The 22,024-nt window shown below is 51.3% G+C and overlaps 8 protein-coding genes across 8 annotated transcripts; 4 read left to right on the top strand and 4 right to left on the bottom strand.

Annotated features, from left to right (window-relative positions):
* Positions 1 to 297: 297 nt before the first annotated feature.
* N7529_001177 (uncharacterized protein) lies at positions 298 to 1,128 on the top strand (the record flags this gene model as incomplete). The annotated part of the gene is made up of 2 exons (XM_057236708.1): positions 298 to 537; positions 604 to 1,128. 2 exons carry the CDS (start codon positions 298 to 300, stop codon positions 1,126 to 1,128), a joined length of 765 nt encoding a protein of 254 aa, XP_057103511.1.
* A 1,157-nt stretch (positions 1,129 to 2,285) lies between these two features.
* Positions 2,286 to 2,774, bottom strand: N7529_001176 (uncharacterized protein; the record flags this gene model as incomplete). The annotated part of the gene is made up of 1 exon (XM_057236707.1): positions 2,286 to 2,774. One exon carries the CDS (start codon positions 2,772 to 2,774, stop codon positions 2,286 to 2,288), a length of 489 nt encoding a protein of 162 aa, XP_057103510.1.
* A 37-nt stretch (positions 2,775 to 2,811) lies between these two features.
* Positions 2,812 to 3,326, bottom strand: N7529_001175 (uncharacterized protein; the record flags this gene model as incomplete). Its single annotated transcript, XM_057236706.1, has 2 exons — positions 2,812 to 3,105; positions 3,153 to 3,326. The coding sequence occupies 2 exons, from the start codon at positions 3,324 to 3,326 to the stop codon at positions 2,812 to 2,814; spliced, it is 468 nt and encodes a 155-aa protein (XP_057103509.1).
* A 264-nt stretch (positions 3,327 to 3,590) lies between these two features.
* On the top strand, positions 3,591 to 7,280 carry N7529_001174 (ATP-dependent RNA helicase ECM16; the record flags this gene model as incomplete). The annotated part of the gene is made up of 2 exons (XM_057236705.1): positions 3,591 to 3,800; positions 3,849 to 7,280. The coding sequence occupies 2 exons, from the start codon at positions 3,591 to 3,593 to the stop codon at positions 7,278 to 7,280; spliced, it is 3,642 nt and encodes a 1,213-aa protein (XP_057103508.1).
* Positions 7,281 to 7,485: 205 nt separating this feature from the next.
* Positions 7,486 to 8,076, bottom strand: cwc21 (U2-type spliceosomal complex subunit CWC21; the record flags this gene model as incomplete). Its single annotated transcript, XM_057236704.1, has 1 exon — positions 7,486 to 8,076. The coding sequence occupies one exon, from the start codon at positions 8,074 to 8,076 to the stop codon at positions 7,486 to 7,488; it is 591 nt and encodes a 196-aa protein (XP_057103507.1).
* A 1,317-nt stretch (positions 8,077 to 9,393) lies between these two features.
* N7529_001172 (mRNA-binding protein PUF3) lies at positions 9,394 to 12,255 on the bottom strand (the record flags this gene model as incomplete). The annotated part of the gene is made up of 4 exons (XM_057236703.1): positions 9,394 to 9,803; positions 9,860 to 11,938; positions 11,993 to 12,149; positions 12,214 to 12,255. The coding sequence occupies 4 exons, from the start codon at positions 12,253 to 12,255 to the stop codon at positions 9,394 to 9,396; spliced, it is 2,688 nt and encodes an 895-aa protein (XP_057103506.1).
* A 4,799-nt stretch (positions 12,256 to 17,054) lies between these two features.
* N7529_001171 (uncharacterized protein) lies at positions 17,055 to 17,585 on the top strand (the record flags this gene model as incomplete). The annotated part of the gene is made up of 1 exon (XM_057236702.1): positions 17,055 to 17,585. One exon carries the CDS (start codon positions 17,055 to 17,057, stop codon positions 17,583 to 17,585), a length of 531 nt encoding a protein of 176 aa, XP_057103505.1.
* Positions 17,586 to 18,635: 1,050 nt separating this feature from the next.
* N7529_001170 (mannose-ethanolamine phosphotransferase GPI13) lies at positions 18,636 to 21,904 on the top strand (the record flags this gene model as incomplete). Its single annotated transcript, XM_057236701.1, has 2 exons — positions 18,636 to 18,835; positions 18,919 to 21,904. 2 exons carry the CDS (start codon positions 18,636 to 18,638, stop codon positions 21,902 to 21,904), a joined length of 3,186 nt encoding a protein of 1,061 aa, XP_057103504.1.
* Between the last annotated feature and the right edge of the window lie 120 nt (positions 21,905 to 22,024).

Raw genomic sequence — 22,024 nt, 5'->3', positions numbered from 1 at the left:
AACTCTGAACCAGCTCCTTCGTAATCCATACTACTCTAGGCTAAAGGGGCCCTCCGAACGGTGAGATATAAATCACGCAGCGACCTGGCCCCGCTAACCTCCAAGGCGTTGTCCGACCCTTTCAGCCATTGACTACATAATCACGGAGCAGTTCGGCCAAGGCTATTTCCGCACGAGTCACGGCCAGTAGTCCCTCGGTTCCAGCCTCCAGATATACTCCGAGCGGTTCCTATATCAGTATCCACTCACATTGCCCACCTCGCCCATCCGTCACCTATGCTATCTCACGCCAGGATCATGTTCCGCAAACTCCGTGGTAGTAGCAGCCGTAGCAGCTATCGCAGCGAGCCCGCACCATCAGCGCCGGCCACAACAGCAGAGAGCGAAACTGTTGACCCATCCCCTCGCGCTATCCATATCAGCGACGTGAAGGAGTCCCCCACCAAGCTACCCCGCAAGTCCGGTTCTGATTTACAGTCCATATGCATTCTCGTCGTGAATGCCAAAGGCGCCGCCGACTACTTGCATCTCTACAGGGTACGTACCCAGCGCAAGATAATCCGAGTGCCTCCCCGGCCGAGCTCACCCCGCGCGGTTCATTAGCTACTCCAGAGAGAGAAGAAGCATTACGACGAGTTCGACCCTACGAGTGACTTCGACACAGATTATTTTTGCGACGGTTACCTCTACAATGTCCGCTTCATCCCGCCCAGCGCCCCAGGGTATGGCCTAGCTCACTACTGCCACATGCAGCATGTTTGCCTCGTCCTCACGTACGATGCTTCATCGAGGGAATCGTGGGACGAAATGGTTGCTGCCTGCGAGAGGATACGCAGCCGCTGCGAAGATGGTGCCCTCCCCTTTCTTGCGACAATGATCGCCGCCATGGGTGAAGGTGAAGGTGAAGGTGAAGCCCCGGTATCCCCCGCGGAAGCCGAGGCCTTTGCAACCCAGCGTAGCTGTCTCTTTATCAAGGTCTCGCCCGCAACTGGGCGCGGAATTTGCGATGCGGTCGGCTCGCTGGTTGAGCTGGCGCACGGCGCTCGTGATCAATATACGATGGATCAGGAGGGTCATGCCCAGAGGTATAAGAGGGCAGAGGCATTTGTGGCATTATTTGCCAGCTAGGGATGCCCAGTTCAAGACGGACAACATCATGGATGGATGTGATACCGCCGCCAAGGCGATTAGCAAATACAGCAAATATATTCCGTGGGAAGCTGCTTCACCTGCACTTGGTTCACCACCGTAGTCCAGTCACCAGTTTTGCATCTCGACTCGAGATGAGCCCCTGACTACCCACTGGATATTCTGCCATCTCCACCCCCACTCTTGTTCCAAGAACCCATTGCCTGGGAATGTAGATATCAAGCTCATATCTGAAGATGTAATGAGAAACTCGTGAAACGAATGGACATCGGTCGGGCAGCACTTGACAGGGAATTTTCGGGGCCATGGGAGAAATGCAAAGGCAGTGTTCAGGGCAAGTGCTAGTCACGACCATTATATTCTCAGCCCAGAACCTAATATTCTTGACAAAACGCCGGGCAATACCCACTTGACACCACGCTTTGTGAAGTAATCGGGATTTTTGTCTTCGTCAATCTGTACCAAGTCTAGTCTATCATCTAGAGCTACATTGCACGCCTTTTTTTACCTCGGTTTTCAATGCCTCATCACTCAAAGGTGACTGTTTCCAGATACTGTTTTCCCTTACGGCATCATCAAGAAGGCCCGGAATTTGAAGGTCAGAGAGGCCTATTGAAGGAGTAGTGTTCTCCGGAGCTGGAGGCGTGGATGACCTGGCTGCTAGTGGGGTCTGTGTTGGAAGGACGTTTGTGATATTGATAGGAGGGCAGCTTGTCTCGGGCGTAGATCCATTATGACGCCTCGGCCTATCGAGCCGCTGTCTGTCTGCTCTATAGATTTGTTCACGAATCAAACCTGGCACATTTTCATGTGACTGTAAAACCCTACCGCTCTGCATATATTTGCCCAGGTGGTTAAGCTTTCTAGCTGATCTCGGATAGAGTTTATAGTGCCTCTTTCCACAAGGATCCTACTAGAAATGTAGGCCTAATTCACACGGTCTAGCACAGCGCATTAAAGCATATACCTCTTTCTAAGCGGAAGGCTCCCTAGATATATCTTCCTAGGTTGAATCTGTTCGTTACGCTCTTAAAGCATACGCTAGGTAGCAGATAAAGTGCCTCGTTTTTTAGTCGTCCGGCGACTAGTAGTTAAACTTATGTTATTCTCCGTATAATTAAATAAGATACTAAGTCTTAATTTCTTACTGAAGGTAAATATGAGCGGGAAAGTGCAGTTGGACCCGGTTTGTTCCATGCAAGGTATTGCGCCGGGTAAATCTCGCTTGCTATGACCGGAGCTTTTTCGTAACGCTCTTCGTCCGGGTCTTGTTGAAGCAAGTATACGTATGTAGGTTGTTTGGTGTAAAGGGGAGGCCAGTCGAACTCTGCGGGCCCAGAACTGCCCGCAGCGCCTTCTCCTCGATCTGACTTGGCCTGTTGTGAAAATGAGCGGCAGGCCCGCTCCGATTGCTTGACTGGCTCCGGGCACAGACAGTCAACAAACCCAACGGGGCCACCAGGGTCATGGGTGACTCTCGAGTTAGACTTCCTAGGTCGGGCTTGTTGAACAGCAGTCCATTCCTTTGAAACGAGCGCATCTACGGCAAAGTTCAACCAGACCTTGGCCAGCTGTAGATTTGAGGCACTGGCGTGGTGGCGAGAGAATTTGGTGTATTTGATCATTGCATTGCTGACCAGGTGGGCTCTCGAGAACCTCAATTTACAGACATTGAAGAACAAGATCAACAATAGCAAAGAATGCATCTCGATCGGCCATTTCTTTCCCAAGGCCCAACCCGACCACAAGAAGTCTGTTTTCATTGGGTGTCTTGGTTGCAATGGCGGTAGCAATTTGACGAGCAAGAAGCTGGCCAGTAGTGTCTTGACCAGGGGAATAACCACCAAGAATGGTAGTAGTGGTCAGGTTTTGAAGAGGCAAAAGACTGTCATCGCCTTCAGAGAAGGTATGCATGCCTTCAGTGCCAGGGTTCAGGTTCTCCATTGGGACGTGTAGCTATAAACCGTCAGCAAATTCCACCCAACTTGATACTTTGAACATACCCAGTGCGCCAGGCGACCTGCTTGCGAAATTGTGACCATAATCTTATCGCTGAAGTTCATAACCATAACATCTGTTTGTATGCCATTGACTAACCCCGCTGCCTGCTTGGTGGCCGCAGGGAAAGGGACCTGAATTGAATCCTGGAGGTTGTTGGTATCAAATGCTGAGGCCATGTTTACTGGAATTAGATTTTCTTATTAATTGATGGTAGAGAGCACAACAGCGAACTTAATCAAGTCAATTGAGGGTGTAAACTGTAAACTAGTGTGATGCCCTTCTATTTGGATCGGAGGCGGTCAATGTGTTTCCCCACACCTAATTTGGCAATACTAGACCGCCTTGATTTTTTTCCATCGGCCAAGGACAATTGAATCGTAAAGCTTGCATTTCTCGTTTATTAGTATTTTTGCCAGTCGGAGCGACTGTGGTAATTAGATATGCCACCGCCACCTAAATTCACACCACGTCTGCGAAAACAAAGGCACCGGCAAAACCCAGCCGGGGAGTCTGCCGATACCAATGTCGCCCAGCTCCAACCCGTTTCCAAGGATGAGAAGGAAGCACGCAGACAAAAGTTGCAGTCCGAGCTACGAGAGCAACACACTAATGTCTCCTCGAAAAAGCAAAAGCGCTTGGACAAGTACATTGTACGTGGAAAGCTTCATTGAACGAGCGCAGCGCTAACAAGCCCGCAGGAAAACAAACTCAGGAAAGAAGAGAACATCGAACTACTGAAGAAGCTGGCCCAGTCCTCAGTAGACACTTCTGGTCTCCAAAGCTCCAGAGATCTTTTCAAGCGCAAGAGACAGGAAGACGTCCCTGCAACGGCAGCCGATGCCGCGACGAAACTCAATGCTCCCGCAGATGTCTCCGGATATGACAGTGACGACTCGGATATTCACCTTAAAGTGTCTGACCCCGCAACGGATCCGGAGGTGGAACAAAAATTACAGGTAGACACAGCTACGGGAAGTGGATTGAAGCGACCACTCGAGCTCGGGCCCGATGGTTTCCCAGTGATGAAGAAGCGCAAGCGCGCACCGAAGAAGAAGAAGACTGCGCCGGCTCCTGTCAAGGCAGCAGAAGTTGCATGGGATGGTTTTGACTCGGATGAGGAGGAAGATGAAGATGAAGATGACGAAGAGGGTGATGAGTCTGCCAAGTCCGAAAGCGAAATCGAAGAGGGCTCTGAAGACGAAGATTCTGAAGGTACTTCTTCTGAGGGTTCTTCTGGAGATGAGGATGAGGATGAGGATGAGGATGAGGATGAAAGCTCGGAAGAGTCAGAGGACGAGGAGTCAGATGAAGATACACCCGTGCTCAAACCTCGCCAGTCTGCCTTTAAGTCCTGGGCGGTGCAACAAATCAACGAAGCTGCAGGCTTCCAGTCCACTGCAGGTGCGGCTGTGACAGAGGAAGAGCAAGTGTTCGACCCTTCCAAGCTACCAGCTCGCCACAATACCACTGAAGAAGAGCCCCTCCCTCGAGAACTGCAGGTGACTCATGGCGACCCCAATCGCAAGGCATTCAGTGTCGCTGTCAACCGCTCGGAGGAAATTCAGGCTGCCCGTATTGGCCTCCCCGTTGTCGGCGAAGAACAAAAGATTATGGAAGCTATTTATAACAACTCAGTTGTCGTCATCTGGGGTGCTACTGGTTCCGGAAAGACAACCCAGCTTCCTCAGTTCCTCTTCGAATCCGGGTTCGGCTCTCCGGGCAGTCCAAACCCGGGCCTCATTGGCGTCACTCAGCCTCGTCGAGTTGCTGCCGTCAGTATGGCGAACCGTGTTTCGCAGGAACTGGGTCAACACGCTGAGAAAGTATCTTACCAGATTCGATTCGAGTCCACAGCGACAAAGAAGACGGCCATCAAATTCATGACCGATGGTATTCTTCTGCGCGAGATTGCCGATGACTTTGCTCTCCGCAAGTACTCTATCATCCTTATCGATGAGGCTCACGAGCGTAGTGTCAACACTGATATCCTGATTGGAATGGTCAGCCGCATTGTGGGACTGCGCAAGTCTTTGAGCGAGGAGGACTCCTCTATCAAACCTTTGAAGGTCGTCATTATGTCCGCCACTCTGCGCATCTCAGACTTCACTGAAAACCCCAGTCTTTTCCGCAATGGTGCACCCCCATTGGTTCAAGCCGAGGGTCGTCAATACCCTGTGTCAATTCATTTCTCCCGGCGCACACAGCGTGATTACGTCGAAGATGCGTTCCGCAAGGTCTCACGTGGACACCGCAAACTTCCTCCCGGTGGAATGCTCGTGTTTTTGACTGGACAGAACGAGATTCGGCAGCTGTCCAAGCGCTTGAAGGGGGCGTTTAAACCAACTCAACGCGAGGATACCACACAGGCCAAGGTGCAGCTTTCTGCTAACGAGGCGCCTCTGGAAGCAGAGGATCTGGAGCTTGGTGGTACTGAGATGGACAACGCGGGTGAAGATGACTATGACAGTGATATGGAGATCACGGGACTGGATGATGCAGAGGAAGATGAAGGCTTTGACCTGGGCGAAGAAGCCATGGACTCGTCAACTCGCGTTCACGTTCTACCTCTGTACTCCCAACTCCCCACGAAAGAGCAGATGAAGGTGTTCGAAGCGCCTCCAGAGAACTCTCGGCTCATCATTCTGGCAACCAACGTCGCCGAGACATCTCTTACAATTCCCGGCATCAAGTATGTCTTCGACTGCGGCAGAGCCAAGGAGAAGCAATTCGATCTGTACACGGGCGTCCAGAGCTTCCAGGTCGGCTGGATCAGCAAAGCAAGCGCAAACCAGCGAGCTGGTCGTGCCGGCCGAACAGGCCCCGGCCACTGCTACCGGATGTACTCCTCTGCGGTCTACGAAGGTGAATTCGCCGAATACACAGACCCCGAGATCCTGCGCACGCCCATCGAGGGCGTCGTCCTCCAAATGAAGAGCATGGGTCTGCACAACGTCATCAACTTCCCATTCCCAACACCACCAAGCCGCCAAGGTCTCGCAAAGGCAGAGAAACTGCTTAAGAACCTCGGCGCCCTCACTGCAGACGGTCAAATCACACCAATTGGCCGCCGTCTATCTACATATCCCCTCTCCCCTCGATTCAGCAAAATGCTACATATCGGCCATCAACACGGCTGCATGCCGTACGTGATCGCCCTCGTCGCCGCGCTAGCTGTCGGCGACCTCTTCATCCCAGAGAACCAACTAGACCCACCAGCGGCCCAAAAGAAGAAGGATGACTCCGACAGCGACAGCGACACAGACAAGCGCAAAGTCTGGACCAACACAGACAGACTGGAAGAAACAGCGCGCGAGCAAAAAGCCAAAGCCCACGCTCGTGCCCACCGCCTCTTCTCCAAACACGACGACACCTCCGACGCCCTGAAATCCCTCTCCGCAATCTGCGCCTACGCCTACGCAGCAGACGGCGACGCTTTCAGCGACCAGATGTTCCTCCGCGCTAAGGCCTTCAAAGAAGCAACCCAGCTGCGCAGACAACTAACAGACATCGTGCGCTCCAACAACCCAGGCCTAATCCCCACCTACTCAGCGCGTCTGCCAGAGCCCTCGCCCAAACAAATTAAAGCCCTCAAGCAAATCGTCACAGCAGGCTTCATCGATCAAGTCGCCATCCGCGCAGACCTGGCCCCCGTTCCGCCGGAGATCCCGCGCGCTCCCCGCCGCGCAATCGACGTCCCCTACCTGACACTCTTCCGCTCTCGCGATGGAAAGACCACCGAGCTCGTCGAGAGAGCCGTCTACGTCCATCCCTCCTCGCTGCTGGCAAAGCTCACTCCAAAGGAAATGCCCCAGTACATCACCTACTCGCATCTCCAGCAGTCCTCTGCTTCGCTGGTCTCAGACCAAGTCCCCAAGATCCGAATGTTCCCGCTTGTCGTCCCGAGCGGGCTGCAGCTCTCTGCTATCGCGCACGACACGCCGCTCATCGAGTACGGCAAGCCTATTGGCAAAGCGGATGCGATGGAGGGTGTGCCGCCGCGGCGCTCGTGCTGGGTTATCCCATCGCTTGTTGGAGACGCGGGGAGTGCGGGGTGGCCGATGCCCGCGAAGAAGGTCGTGCAGAAGAAGGACCCGAAGGAGGGCTGGGTGATTGAGAAGTTCGTCGCCTAGTTTGTTTGTGTATCGTGTATTATAGATATATATCGAGACGAGATGAGAATCATGATATCCAATTGTAATTGTTCTTTTGCAAAACGACGTTCCATACTGTTCGTGAAGTGAATACCCAACGCCGACACCGTACCGTATACTCTGAAAATACATGCATGCAACGAGAACCAAGACCCAAGACCCTTCCGGAAAGGAAAAGCCTCACTCAATCCCGCCTCACCCGGTCCCGCGAACTAGAAATCTCCCCAGTCTCCCGATCCTCCCTCAACCCAAACGCCCTCCTCAACCTCTCCGTCTCCTCAATCTTCGCCTCAGCAAGCTCATGAACCTGATAAGCCTTCAAATTCCTCCTATCCACCCCAGCCTTCTTAGTCTGACCACGCTCCAGCTCTTCCTCCATTTCAGCAAGCAACCTAGCCCGCAGAACCTCACAACGCTCATCAATCTCCTCATCAGAAAGAACCTTCTCGACCTGCTCGTCGCTATCCTCACTTGCACTCTTCTTGCCTTTCTTGCCTTTACTCTGCTCTTCTTCAATGCGCTCATTCTCCTCTTCCAACCGATCCCGCTCCTCCATGACCTTTACTTCGATCGCGCGCTTGCGGTCATGCTCGAGGATTTGCTTATCCGGCATGCGCTGCTTGAAGGGCTTATCCAGCGGCCCGTTTGCGCCGCTGACGGGCGGGTAAGGCGCGCCGTAGCCTGTGTTGCGCGGCTTGATGAATGCTGTGTTACGCTGGACGTAGCCGGATGTGCCGCTGCCGCGGGGGGTTGTGAGGCCAACATTGGAGGACATTTTGTGTTGTGGGTGGAATTGTAGATTAAGGTATTTGGTTTGGTTTGATATGATATTGGGTGGTAGTCAGGTGGAGAGATTGGAGCTTGGAGATATTGGTTGGATGGTCGGCCCGGATATCCTTGAAGGCCGAGATTAAAGAGGACTTGGAGCAATGTGTTTCTCCGCGGACAAAGAGAATACGGATTGGGGTGTTAAGGTAGGAGTGCAGGTGGTATCTGCTTGAGCTTGGAGATGATCAAAATGCGCCGCCTTATCGGGCATCACGGGATTTCGGTCACGTGGGATAAACAAGATAGTGAAGCCTAAGGCCGTAAGTAGGGCCTGAGGTAGCTAGGCGTGCCACTATACTACCTTAGGCTCGCATACCATTATAGGTGCGAATGCAGTTAAGCTGATATTAAGCTAGCTTCTATGAGCCAGTAGTTCTAATTAGTTACGTAGGTTTATATTGGTCTTGTTGATGGAACCTTTGCAAACCCCTTCGGCATCGAAAGAGGCAGTGAAATAGGCATTTAAATAAAGCTGACAGCTTAAAGAGGTTCTGGTTTACATACTCAGTGCCTGAGGCATTACGAATCTACCTGATCCTAAAAGTATTATGGGATAGGTCACGTAGAACAACACATCTAACCTACTTAAAGGCTATATCCAAGCTACGATATGATATAGTGGTCGAGAATATGATAAAGTCAAGTCATAATGCATTGATAATACAGCCACGAGCAAGAAAGAAAGAAGCACGATATCGACACGGCAGACGCAACAACACCAGATAAGGATCAGATCCGCACCCGGAGGCAGCAGCAGCATAAAGCAAGGAACACCGTCGACAAACACCATAATGCGAACCCAGAGCAGAAATCATAACGGACTTTAAAAGACGAAAAAAAAGAAAGGCGAATGTGGTAGATAGATAGTATCGTATGGCCCGAAAGCGAAGAAGAGTCAGGGATATTGTTCGTATTTTCTCTTTAGGCATAGCAGCCAAAACCATAACCATTCTTACCATCGCAATCCATTCCTTGCAGAAACGCCATGAATCACATCAAAATCACAATCACAGGTCATAAGAATGTGTCAAGAAACAGATAAAAAAAGATAAGAGAGATAGTCCGAGATTGGGGGGTAAAAATAAACAAATTCGGGCCTCGTTGCGCCAGCCATGAGAGGGGGAATCACATAGACGTTGAACATATATCGCGTCTGATTCCCGTATGTATACGCCCGTATTAGATAGAAGACAAGAATTGACTCGGCTCGATCACATTAGAAAGATTATGTTGGGGCGAGCAAGGAAAAAAAGTGTGCAACGAATTAGTGGGCACTGGTGACGTCGACCGGGACGGTAACACCGGTGTTGCCTGTCTCGGGACTCGAAACCGAGGTCACTGTGCTTTTGGCGAGACCCTTGGGTTCAAGGGTGCTGTCGACGGTGGGTTGGGCCTCTGTTGGGGGTGGGGTGGGTGGTGCGTTGCCGAAGGCTCGTGGCTGTTCAGTGGGGATGGTCCGCTTCAGAGGCTGTGGGGAAGACTTGTGGGAGTGGGGAGGAGTGGTCGAGGTGGTGTGGGACAGGCCGGTTGCGGGCGAGTTGGGGTCGAAAATGAGCTTTTCGATGGCCACAATCTGCTTGCCGTAGCTGAACTTCTTGAGCTGGCTAAGGAGGGGCTTGATCTGGTCGATCAGAGCTTCGCGCTCCGCGTCCTTCAGTTGACCCAAGACTTTCTCTGTGAGTTATTAGCAGGGTGTTGACGATAGCATAGTAAGTTGAGGGTATACATACGGATAACGTAGTTGCCGTACTGGTCGCGCATGAGGCCGAGGAGAGGACTCTCGCCACGGTCATTGGCAGATGTCAGAGTGTTAATGATGTAAGCACGCTCATGCTCAGCACCAAACTCAATGCTCTTCTCGACCACATTGCTAGCAAACTTGTGCTTGGAGTAAGCAAGCAGCTGGCCCTTCACGATCTCTATCATGCGGGTGCGGTCCTTCTCATCCCCGTTCTCAATCACATGCTGAATCACGTAGTTGCCGAACTGATCAGGGATAAGGTTTGAGGTGCAAGCGTGAAGTTCACCTAGGATCGACTGGCGATCGACTTCTTCACAGTGCTCGAGCATACGCTGGATGACACGGCAACCGTATGGGTGGGCCGCGAGACGGTTGACTTGGCCGCGGAACGCGTTAATGATAAACTGCACGTATTCTGAAGGGACTCGCTCGATGGCTTTCTGAATGACGTGGTTTCCATTCTGGTCACGCACACACTTCAGGACATGGTTCTCGAGTTCCTTCACCATGGCGGCCTGCTGGTCAGTGAGGATGTGCTCGAGTGCCTTTTGAACAACTCGGCAGCCATACATCTGGGTAGAGAGAGCCAGGACGTGACCACGCATCTGGTTGGCCAAAATTTTCTTCTGGGTCTGGTTGCCGTGCTCGAACAACTTTTGGACAACGTAGTTGCCGAAGACGTCGGTCATCAACTGTAGACAATTGGGCTGGATCTCGCGGAACACCTGCTCCTTCTCATCGCTGTTGGCGGTCTCGAGCTTCTGCTGAATGAAGCGAGACCCGTGCTGGTCACCGCTGAACTCAACAACGTGGTTATAGATATCCTTCAGCTCATAGCGCTTGTTGCCCTTGCTGTTGGCACGGAACTCCTCAAGGAGCGGGCTGCGAACAACCTGGGTAGGGTCATGATCACGCTGCGTGCGAGAGACAAGAGCTGCAGCACCGAGGCCAGTGAGGTGGGCCACAGGGTAGAAACCGGACAAAGCGTTCATACGAGAAGCTTGGTAGGCCTGGTAATCGTAGTTCGGAGGGTACTGCATACGTTGCGAGCCCTGTGCAAGCTCCTGTTCCTGGAGGGTTCGGAGTCGGCGCTCAAAGGCGGCTGTCTGGCTGTCTCCAGAGTTTCGGAATTGGCCTGCGCCATCCACTCCGTAGATCGGGCTCTCGATGCGAGCATAGTCGGAAGGCGAAATAGAACCAGTGTTGGCAGCACGGGATCGGGCTTGGTAAGCGAGCTGCATTTCCTGAGCAGCCTCTGCGGAGTAACCCATCGCATGGTAGGCGGCCTCATCATGCGGGTACTTGTTACGAGAGAATGTGCCATCGAAAGATGCGTGAGGAACAAATGAAGGGCGCTGGGCTCCCTGCGAAGCATAGTTGCCCTCGTTCAGCTGGAGCTTGTTGAAGCCCGCACTGAGATCCACGGACCCAGCAGCGTAACGACCATCAACGCTGTGGTTGTCGGAGTAGAAAGAAGGATGGGCGGAGTGGTTAGGGCGTTGGGCTGCGTATGATGCTGAGTTGTGGGAAGCGTGAGCCAAGGCACTGCGGCCCTGGGTGGGAGACATGGAATCAGGGATGCCAGAGCCCAGTCCCATTCCCATGCCAGCAAGATCATCTGGACGAGCACCATCGAGGGGGTTGGAGAAGCCAGGCTTGACGGGGAAAGTGGTTCCCACGGGACTACCACCCAGACCAGAGCCCATCTGCCGTCGACCGGTAAACCCGCCAAAGCCCATGCCGTCACCGGAAGGAGAGACACCCTCAGACCCAGCGTTGAGATAGGGTCGGTGGCTGGCAGTGGCAGCGTTTGTGCTGATACCGGAGGTGCGGGGCAGAGCGAAGTAAGAGCTGTCGCCAGTCTCGTTCATAGCGGGGGCACTGCGGTCGTTACCGCGAGTTTGGATGGGGGATGTAGCGAGACCTCCTCTGTTCTGGAACGAGGGATTGGGGTTGACAGTGCTCCAAGGCAGGTTGGCCCGTCCCGACCAGCCATCTGACTCCGATGTGGAGAGCAGAGAACTGGAGCCCGACTTTCCTTCGAATGCATTCTCACTGATGTGTTGTTCTTTCGGCTGTCAGTACAACCCTATCTTGATCTCAATTGCAGGCGACAACTTACCATCTCCGAATCCGCCGAGGTTGGAATCACCCCAGATGTTGCTGTTCCAGCTCGCCTTGCCAGCACCGAAACCCTTGCCGACGTTGTTGCTCTGAGATCCGCGAGAGCGGTCGTTCATCCCGGATGAACCCATGTTGGAAGCTCGGCTCGACCGTACCTGATGGGAATGTTATTATCGCCTATCCACATATCATCGCTCGTTTGCCATCGATCCCACTCACGTTATGTACGCTGGTTGCATTAGCGGCCATGGTAGAAGCCATTCCAGGAATCCGATCGGCGAAACGGTGTTTTGAATATGTACTCAAACGGGTCGAGATAAGGAATTTTCGAAGGAGCGTGTAATAAATCACAGAGCGAGAGGGAGATAGAGTGAGAGTGAGAGAGCGACGGATGCTGTGTCGGCCAGTATTTGCAAGCGGGCACCAGGCACCAGAGACGGCGTACACGAAGGAATATAAGACTGCGATGCGAAGAGATCCTTGTTAGCATGGGTTCCAGGATGTTGCATTGGTATCATTGGGGGGAGACCAGGACTGAAGCTAAACCTGTGTACCTGGAGGGGACTCACCAAAGGAGGGGATAGAAGGGGATCACAAGAAAGAGCGACAAGAAGATCTGGAGATTTCTTCTTGCAGAGGAGCCCAGGACATGTACAGATTATACAGGAGTAGGAGGAAGGGGGACGGAAGGGAGGAAGAGGTTCTCAAGGCGAGAAATGCTGAGTCGTGGCCGGAAGGTCGATCTCGCCTGACAGCGATAGGAAGATGCAAGGTGACAAAGAATTGGAACGATTATTATCACCCTTTCGTTTGCAGTGGGGCAGTAGGGTAACGCGGAGGGTTCAGAATTGAGGCGTCGCGACGTTACTCTGCTCCGTGCATGCTCCAGGAATCTCCTTTGCAGATCGTCCTCATGTGTTGGAGGGAGAATGGGGTCAGGGTTTGATGTTTGACCCTAGATTGATTAGGCAAGGGGTGATGATTTTCGACTAAGAGAGGATAGTGGGAATGCGCTTGCGCAAAAAGTGAGAATTCTGGGGGGGGAAACGATTCAGTGGACCGATGGAAGGGAATGTAGGCGAGAGACAAGGCACGGCATTAATGTAGTCCAGCTGTCACACAGGCGCCAGCATGACAGCCCAAGGGTTTTTTTTGTGTGGTTATTTTTGGGGGAGGGTCTTTTTCTCTTATTCAAATAGAATGATAGAAGAGAAAAAGGAAATAGATGATCTTGCTTACAAAATGTGCAAAGAAATCAAAGCACAAATAGAATTAGCAAAAGAAAGAAAAGAAGAAGAAGAGAAAAAAAAGGTGCAACGAAGCATTAGATAGAGAAAGAAAATGATGCGAGTTTCTGTTAGGCAGATCAGCCGCTGTACTGCCGTATTACCAGGACAATGTTGAACCGGTCGATCTTGGCTGGTATTGAATGGTACTTGGTTTTATGGTGCAAACCTTATAGTAAAGTTAAGTATCTTTTCAGCCATTGATGGATCATGGCTTATGTTTCTGACCGTCACCGCGATCTAACTTCCGGCGCTTCTTTCTTAGCTGGCCCCATTTTGTTCTATTTATTATTCCTAATTGATTTGGGAATATAGTCAATGGGTTTCTTTTGGATGGTTAACGATGTAAACTAGTATATAGAATAAATATTTCTTCTCCTATGAGAATTGCTATATATCCATAGATCTTTCTCCCCAAGCCACTGGTTCATCACATTGAACTTTGGCGGCCAAGAGTTCCTCTCCACTAGGGGAACTACCTGATAATGCTTGTCCATGGGAATACTTCGTCTTAAGCTTAGAATCTCTTCCCGAATTGAGCCGGTGCCTGCAAGCTTTTACTAGAATAGGTTATAAGTGAATAAGCTACAGTATTGTAGTATAAGTGCAAGTTGGTCCAGGCTAAATGATCAGCTATATTAACTATATTAACTATAAATGACATTGAAGGTTTCCGATCGGGCCCACTGGCCTTAACGTAAGGTACACTTTATATCGACTTAATTGATCTTTTACTACATCTACCTTACAACTATACTATACATAGACAATGTACGGAGTACTATATTATACAATATATAATATAACCCAACTTCTCACCGGTCCAGTCCGGAACATTCTTTGTAAATTCCAGGATTGACAACGACATTAACATCCAGTCAGAAACCCAATGGTTTCGTATTGATTTTTCTTATTTATTCACTTTTCCAATTTTCCATCCCCAATCCCTTGATGATCCCCTAAATTCACGCCATATAATATTTGACTGTAGATCAACAATCTACTTTTTAAACACTGCAAACAGTCTGCGCGCGATCAATAACGCTTGGTCCCAATCCAAAATCCGACCCAAAAAAATTAAACAGGTTTGGGTAGACTTCCATAGACTCGGCCAGCCCCTTACTTCTTACTTCGACAAATCGTCACACTGACCCTTGGATCTCGAACAACCACCTAAACTACCCCAACCTACATAGATAGAATCAAAAAGAAAACCTCGTCATCTGGCATATCCCACCTCTCCAACTGCCGCATAGAGTCATCACCGTGTAATAGCAGTAATGGCAATGGACGAACGAATTGCCAGGTGAGATTGAAAAAAACACCAAGACAGAGTTGCACATAGCATGGATACACACTGGTCCGCGCTGTACTTAGCTACTTAGACATCCTTGCACAGGGGTCACACAGGTAAAGTGTCAGGCCATCACTCGCAGTTTCCCCGGATCTGAGCTGGGAGGTTTCAGTTATAGCCTTGTGTCCGATTCCCGTGGCCCTGAGCGTCGTTGTTTAGGATCGGCCTTTTCTCCGGCTTTGTGAGGTGTCGCATGTGGTGTGCTGGCGGTATGTTGACCGCATTACCCGCGCTATACCAGAGGCTTCTGGCCACTTCCTGGACCTTGCGACCTGTCGCTCGGTTTTGACGAATTTTTATGGTGACGTGTTGGTTGGGTTGGTGATCTTGAGGTTTGTAGTCTTGGCGGTGGGAGCTGGTCTGGTAAAGTTGACAGGGGATTGTAGATTGTGGCAGTGCTAGATTTGACTGGAGGTTTCATCTCTATGTTTAGTCTTCATAATATGTACAATATAACTGTGTTCATATATATATGTATATGAACCTTATATATCGTAACTATAGGTTCCGCTAAATATGATCTCCATCCTCCCTCCACAGCTTTTTCCTGTTGACATAGTGACAAACACAAATAATTAGTCAATGCTGTTATTATATGTCATGCAGCTTAATGCGAGCTCAAAGTCCTTGCTATGTGCAGAAATCCCAAAAAGGTACTGTGGGTGGCTAAGATGTCCTCAGTCCGTGTTATATCTACGTTGTAGGGTCAAATCTCCGGTTTAATCCTGCGCCATAAAGAACTTGCAATGAACACCCCAATATTAGACAACACATCGAACAGCTTGTGAGCCCTGTAACCGAGTAATACATTTGTGGCACCAGGACCGCGTGCCCTTGTGCTGTGTGCTGTGTGTTTCCGTGGTGGCGGCGAAGCCCATGCAAGCAGGATACATGCAGAGTTCAGAATTGACATGTCATGTGGCAAACAGTACAATGATAGTGGATAGTGGGTAACTTTCACAGTCGTTATATATTATGCTTTTTCCTTTCATACCGGGACCTTCTACCTTTTACACTCTGCTTTTTATCGCCTTAACAGTCTCCCGCGGCTTTCGATTTGACATCCATGATATTTGATAATGGTATAATAGAGGTATGATTTTGGCTCTTGCTGAGGAGGAGATAGAGCCAAGATATAGATTGGCATTGGGTAGGGCGGCTCCGTCGGATACAGAAAGCTTAGGGTGATATATATTTGCTACATCGTACAAAAGCTGAGCTTCCAAGTTTGAACACGAGAATTCCAACATGTCTCATACAAAGGAATATTCGTACCGGTTCTTATAACAATATACATCCAACTCCACGACGAAACGTTTACAACAACAATCGACAATTCCAACAGCTTGGTAAATCAATCTTATCTACTCTGTACGGGTAACAGACTCAACGGACATGTCTAGCCCAACACTCTTCCCTTGCTTCGATTGATTTTCTCCGCTCACCACTGGTTGCTATTTACCCGTTGTTGTTTACATCTCGATACACCTAGGTTGACGCGTGCGACGGGTTTGTTTATAATCTTGCAATGGGGTGCATCATATCTAATCTCCCTCCACAGATCTCCAAGACACTCATTTCCTAATTAATTTCGCACGAGCATCGTCATCAGCGAATCATCTTACGTCAATCAGGGTTCGTTCTGTACGGTCAGCTTTAATTTCATCACATCTTGGCAGCTCGTGTGACTCGAGTAAGCGCCGACCCATGAACAGAACGTTTGGATCAAGCTACCTATCAGTGTAATAGACAATGTACAATGTACAATTTTGTACATATGTTTGTATATGGAGGATAGCTATTTCCATATTCAACGTTTTAAAAATATGCCAGATTATCGCCAGTACAGCATTTTCAGGGGAAGGTAACAACAAACGGGCATAGTTCGGTGGGGATGAACCTAACGAGTGAGAGGCCACCAACGGTCTCCGAGAGGGTCCGCCCCCCAGGGACTTTCTGACTCTGATTGGTCAACCCCTGTTAGCCAAGACCAAACCGGCATCACCCAAGGAACTAAGCTAACCCCTTCCGAGCTTAGCTTTTGACCAACAATAGAAAGTAGGCGTTCTAGGCACCGCTACTCGATTTCTCCTCTTCTCTCCCTGTTTTCCCTTCATTCTTCATACTACATACTACTCTCGCAAGTGCCAGCTTCACTCTTTCAGCGGCTCACTTTGCTATCCATTCTTTCTTTAAACCTTTCGAGTCACTCGCTTCTCGAACCCCCCTTTCTGATTCTTGCCCTTGTGTGAAGCCACATTCCGGCGCGCCTTTACTGTTTATTTCCCCGGATCGAATCCGTGACACTCTTTGGAATCCAACAAATCGACGATCACATACATATTGGTCACTTTCCAGTACAATTGCCAATCTCGGTATCAAATCAACTACTCGACACACGACGCAAAAATTTCGACAAGATGAACAACGCAATCCATCAAAATGTCGCCCGCGACGATAGCAATAGCGGACTATCAAACACAATGCTCGACTTGATGATTGCTCTCTTGGTTCTCGTTCTCCTCGCTCTCGCCCTTGTCGGTGGACTGCTGGTCCTCCGCCGCAAGAAGCGTAACAACCGGAAACAAAATCTCCTCCCAGTCTACAATGGAGAGTCTCCCCGCCGCCGTTTAACGATCACCACAAACAAATCCGACTCCGTGATGGTCTATGACGAGAAGCGCAGCCTGATGGAGAACTCCGATAGCCCACCACCCAGCCCGGTGCCCGAGATCCGCATCACCTTCCCTGAAGAAGAGGACGAGAGTGGCAAGCGCACGTCTGGTCGTATGGTGATTGTTCGAATCAGCGACGCCGGAAGTGTTGGCCTGGAGCCCTGTCACGAGGACCTCCCTCCCTATCAATCCAATGATACCGGTCGCTTCCAGTCCCTGGATATTGAGCGGATGGGCGGCCTAAAGGAGAAGAAGGAGATGAAGACCTACCATTAAACCGTGATTGGTGATCCAACTTACCCCATGACCGTATGGCATGGATCTCTTGAGCCCTTCGACGATTTCTCAAAAACATGACGAGTACCCTTGCGAATATCTGCGATTCTACCTTTACATACCTATTTCTCCGATTTGGCCTACACGGCTTGCACATATGCGAATGTCAGCTTCTTTTCCTCATCTATGCGGAATACCATTTGGAGTCGCTCCCAGGGCACGCCCCGCATTGGAGGATATTTGAAACTGGCTCGTTCATAGCGAGGGCCTGCCGATTTTTCCTCTTTCTCTGGCGTTCTTCCTTTTTTTTCTTCTTCTCAAACCTGGTCTCTGATGTCCCTTTCGACCCTGTCATGATCCTAGGGCCTGATACACACGCATGTGACATTTCACTGTTTTTCCCTTCTTCACACCCCTTTATGGAGTCCTACTTTATGCTTTTTGGGACCCCCTTCTTCTTCACTTACCTTCTTATGTGCCTTTTTCCCGGTACCCGGCAGCTGGATAATGTATGTACTTAGTCCTCCTATGTTTCGCCATATTTAGGCAAATCTGCAAATCTGCAAATCTTTCGATTTTTCGTTGTGTGTATAGTGGATGTAGTCGTGTATCCGCCCTCGGCCAATCAGAAATTCCCGACTCCGTTCCCCCCAACCCGCTTGATCCGCGACGTCAGGGTATTATTTTTCTTTTCACCAGTTTCTGATTGAACTCGGTATATCATACAATGTGCTTGCTGTAGTCTTCAGATCCATAGGGAAGCCGTTCAACAGCCGAGCACAGAAAGGGGTACCTCCGCATCCGACCTGCATATACATACATTCCCCCCTCTCGACCTTCATGGTCTCCGCCTGAACCGGTTCAATCGGCTCAATCGGCTCAATTGTGCTTGCCCCGGCTTCCCTGCTCTCGAAAATACATCAAATATATTATAACCCGCGTCTTCAGCCCCGGAAATCTTCGCGCTCCCTTGGTCTTCACAACACAACCCGCGATCTGGCGCGCCAGCTTCCTCCAACTCTCGCCTTCAAGACATAATACACCGTGACAATGACAACACCTCCAGGGTCTCCGGGAACTAGCCCGAACCCCAATGCCTCAAAAGGCGGGTTTCCGCCTAACCCCCGCTCGAACGCGCCTGCGCAGCCCAAGCAGAAGCAGAAGGGCGTGGCGGACCACAAGGCGATGGAGCTTGAAGATGAGTTCAGAATCAAGCATCTTGGTGTAATGGGTGTACTAGGATGGATACTGTGAGTGATTCTGCCCGGCAAGACGTGCAGACAAGCTGCAAATGACGGGTTCGAGAACGCCGAGCTAACTGGGTGAACCGCAGACTTTTGCACATGGCAGGTATCTACCTGTTTACGAAAGGATTCCTCCTCACGCGCATGGTCCTAGAGAACAAATCTTCTTGCGACGTACTGCCTTTCGAAGACATTTTGGCCCAACCGCAGACAGCACCGGGAAACAAACAGGAGAAGGGCTGCTGGCATGAGAAAACCTTTCACAAGGCCGTTGTCATTATCATCGATGCCCTCCGATACGATTTCACTGTGCCATTCACCCCAGAGACCGAAGAAAATGAAGCACACCTCTTCCACGACAACATTCCCGTCCTCTACGAGACAGCCGTCAAAAACCCCTCCAACGCCTTCCTTCTCCCATTCATTGCGGACCCGCCCACAACCACCCTCAATCGCCTGAAAGGCCTCACAACCGGAACCCTCCCCACCTTCCTCGAAGCAGGCTCCAACTTCGCCGGGACAGCCATCGACGAGGACAACATCGTCGCGCAGCTCCACAACGCCGGCAAGAACCTCGTCCACCTCGGCGATGATACATGGCAAGCCCTATTCCCGGGCTACTTTGACACCAACCTGACGCACGCGTACGACTCGTTCAACGTGTGGGACCTGCACACCGTCGACAACGGCGTAACAGAGCATCTGTTCCCGCTGCTCCGCCCGGAAAACAGAAACAAGTGGGACGTTATCTTCGGCCATTACCTCGGCGTCGATCATGCAGGTCACAGATACGGACCCAATCACGCAGCCATGGCATCCAAGCTCCAGGAAATGGACCGCGTCATCCGTGATATTATCGCCGCTCTCGACGACAAGACCCTGCTGGTCGTTATGGGCGATCACGGGATGGACACGAAGGGGGACCATGGCGGTGAATCGGACGACGAAATCGAGGCCGCGCTGTGGATGTATTCGAAGCGGGGAGTCTTCGGCCGAACCAGTAAAGAAACCGTTCTTCCTCCCCGGACCGCGCGCGAGAGATTCGTTCCCCAGATCGATCTCGTGCCTACCCTGTCTCTGCTTCTTGGAATGCCGATTCCGTTCAATAACCTCGGTTCGCCTATCGAGGAGGCCTTTTCTGGTCCCAGGGGCGATAATTGGGGCAATCTGGCTACGGTGAATCGTCTTACTGCTGCCCAGGTGAAGAGGTATCAGCATCAGTATGCGCTTGCTCGAGGCGCTGGCGATGATGATGCGGCGCTGGCGCTTTGGACTGCCGCCGAGGAAGAGTGGGCCTCGAAGGGCTTCTTGAGGTCTACTGCTGCCCGTGCTAGCAATGAGCTTTATCGCAAGTACCAGCGTCATACTCTGGATATCTGCCGTGCTGTGTGGGCGAGATTCGATGTCCCGAGTATGGTCCAAGGCGTTGTGATTCTCTTTGCCGGGATCGTTTACTTGGTTGTTTACGCTCGCGGGCTGAAGACGGATCGCACCCAGCTCACGGCTAGCCTGCTCCAGTATGCTGGTGTTGGAGCTGGCGTGGGTGCCGTGGCAGGCGCCGCATTTGGTCTGACTGGATTGACTGAGATTGGCGTTTTCGATGCGCTTGTCCTCGTCGCTGCCGCTGGAAGTATCCTCGGGGCTCTGCCGGCTATTGTGAAGAAACCTGCTGGCTTGAGCTTGCCGCTTCCCAATGGTATGTGGGGATGGCTTGGTTTCTTCTTCACTGTGTCGCAGTCTGTTGGATTTGCGTCAAACTCATACACGATCTGGGAAGATGAGATTCTTCTGTTTTTCCTCACTACATTTGGCGTGTGCGCGGGTATCTCGTCCATGCGACAGAAGCAGAACACAGACCGCATTCTCGGCGTGTATCACTCTATTCTCTTCGTGATTTTGGGCCGTGTTGCGTCTTTCTCCCGCCTCTGCCGTGAAGAACAGATGCCTTTCTGCCGCTCCACGTACTACGCATCGTCGACCTCTTCCATTTCTGCCCCTTGGCAGCTCGCCATTCCCTTCTTGGTGACTGTCTTCCTGCCCAGCGTTGTACGCTCCTTCTACGCAGGCTCGAAGTCTTACGAAGGTGCCGCCTCGCTTTGGATTGGCACGGCCTTCCGCTTTGGTCTCTTTGTCACCTCACTCTTCTGGATGCTCGAAGGCGCCGACGACGGCGAATGGCTGCCAATCAGCAGCGAGACCCTCAAATCCCTTCGCGTCTTCCTAGCCCAGTTTGTCCTCGCCCTAGCATTCGCAGCGGGAACAGGTGCCTACCTGTACTCAAAGCCGTGTGTCAGCGTCAATGTCACCAAAGAAGCCGAAGACCCGGACGCCCCGCCGGCGCCCTTCATCGCAGGCCAACACACCGGCCCACGAACCACAGTCACAATCCTCGGCTTTGGCAACGTCTACGGAACCCGCTTCTTCTTCCTAGTCATTAACTTCGCCCTCGCCACCATCCTCATGCAAAAGCCAATGGGCCAAGGTGCAATCGCCCTCCTCCTCTGGCAAATCCTCTCCCTCCTCGAAATCCTCGACACAAACAACCTAACAATGTCCAACTCCTCCATCGGCCCCGTCATCCTCGGCGTCCTAGGCTCCTTCTATTACTTCAAAACAGGCCACCAGGCAACCCTCTCCAGCATTCAATGGGAAACAGCCTTCATCCCCCTCTCAACAATCAAATACCCCTGGTCCCCGCTGCTCGTCATCCTCAACACCTTCGGCGCCCAGATCCTAGCCGCCATCGCCGTCCCCCTCACCGTCCTCTGGAAACGGCCCCTCCAGACCCACGACCGCGTCTCGCCTTCAAACCCAAACAAGAACCCCACCACCCGCATCCTCTCGGATGTCATCCAGGCCGCCTCAACCCACATCCTCTACCTGGCAACCATCAACCTTGCCACAACAATGTGGGCCGGCCACCTGCGCCGCCATCTCATGCTCTACCGGATCTTCAGTCCGCGCTTCATGATGGGCGCCGCCGTGCTAGCCGTCGTCGATGTCGTCTTGATGCTCGTTGCTGTGGGTGGTGTGCGCTGGAGCACATTGAGCGTCGGTGAGGTGTTTGGGTGGTGATTGATTTGACTTGCATGCCGCTTTTGGCCTTTGTGTATACATAATATAAAACCTGTGACGTGCCTTTCTTTTTCACGTTGAGACACGCTGCACATCTTGTACGCCTGTATTTTTCGCTTT

The sequence above is a fragment of the Penicillium soppii genome (genome assembly GCF_028829465.1).
Source record: "Penicillium soppii strain IBT 18220 chromosome Unknown utg000001l, whole genome shotgun sequence".
NCBI lineage: Eukaryota > Fungi > Ascomycota > Eurotiomycetes > Eurotiales > Aspergillaceae > Penicillium > Penicillium soppii.
The sequence above is the reverse complement of the archived record's forward strand: the minus strand, read 5'-3'. Positions and strand labels throughout refer to the sequence as shown.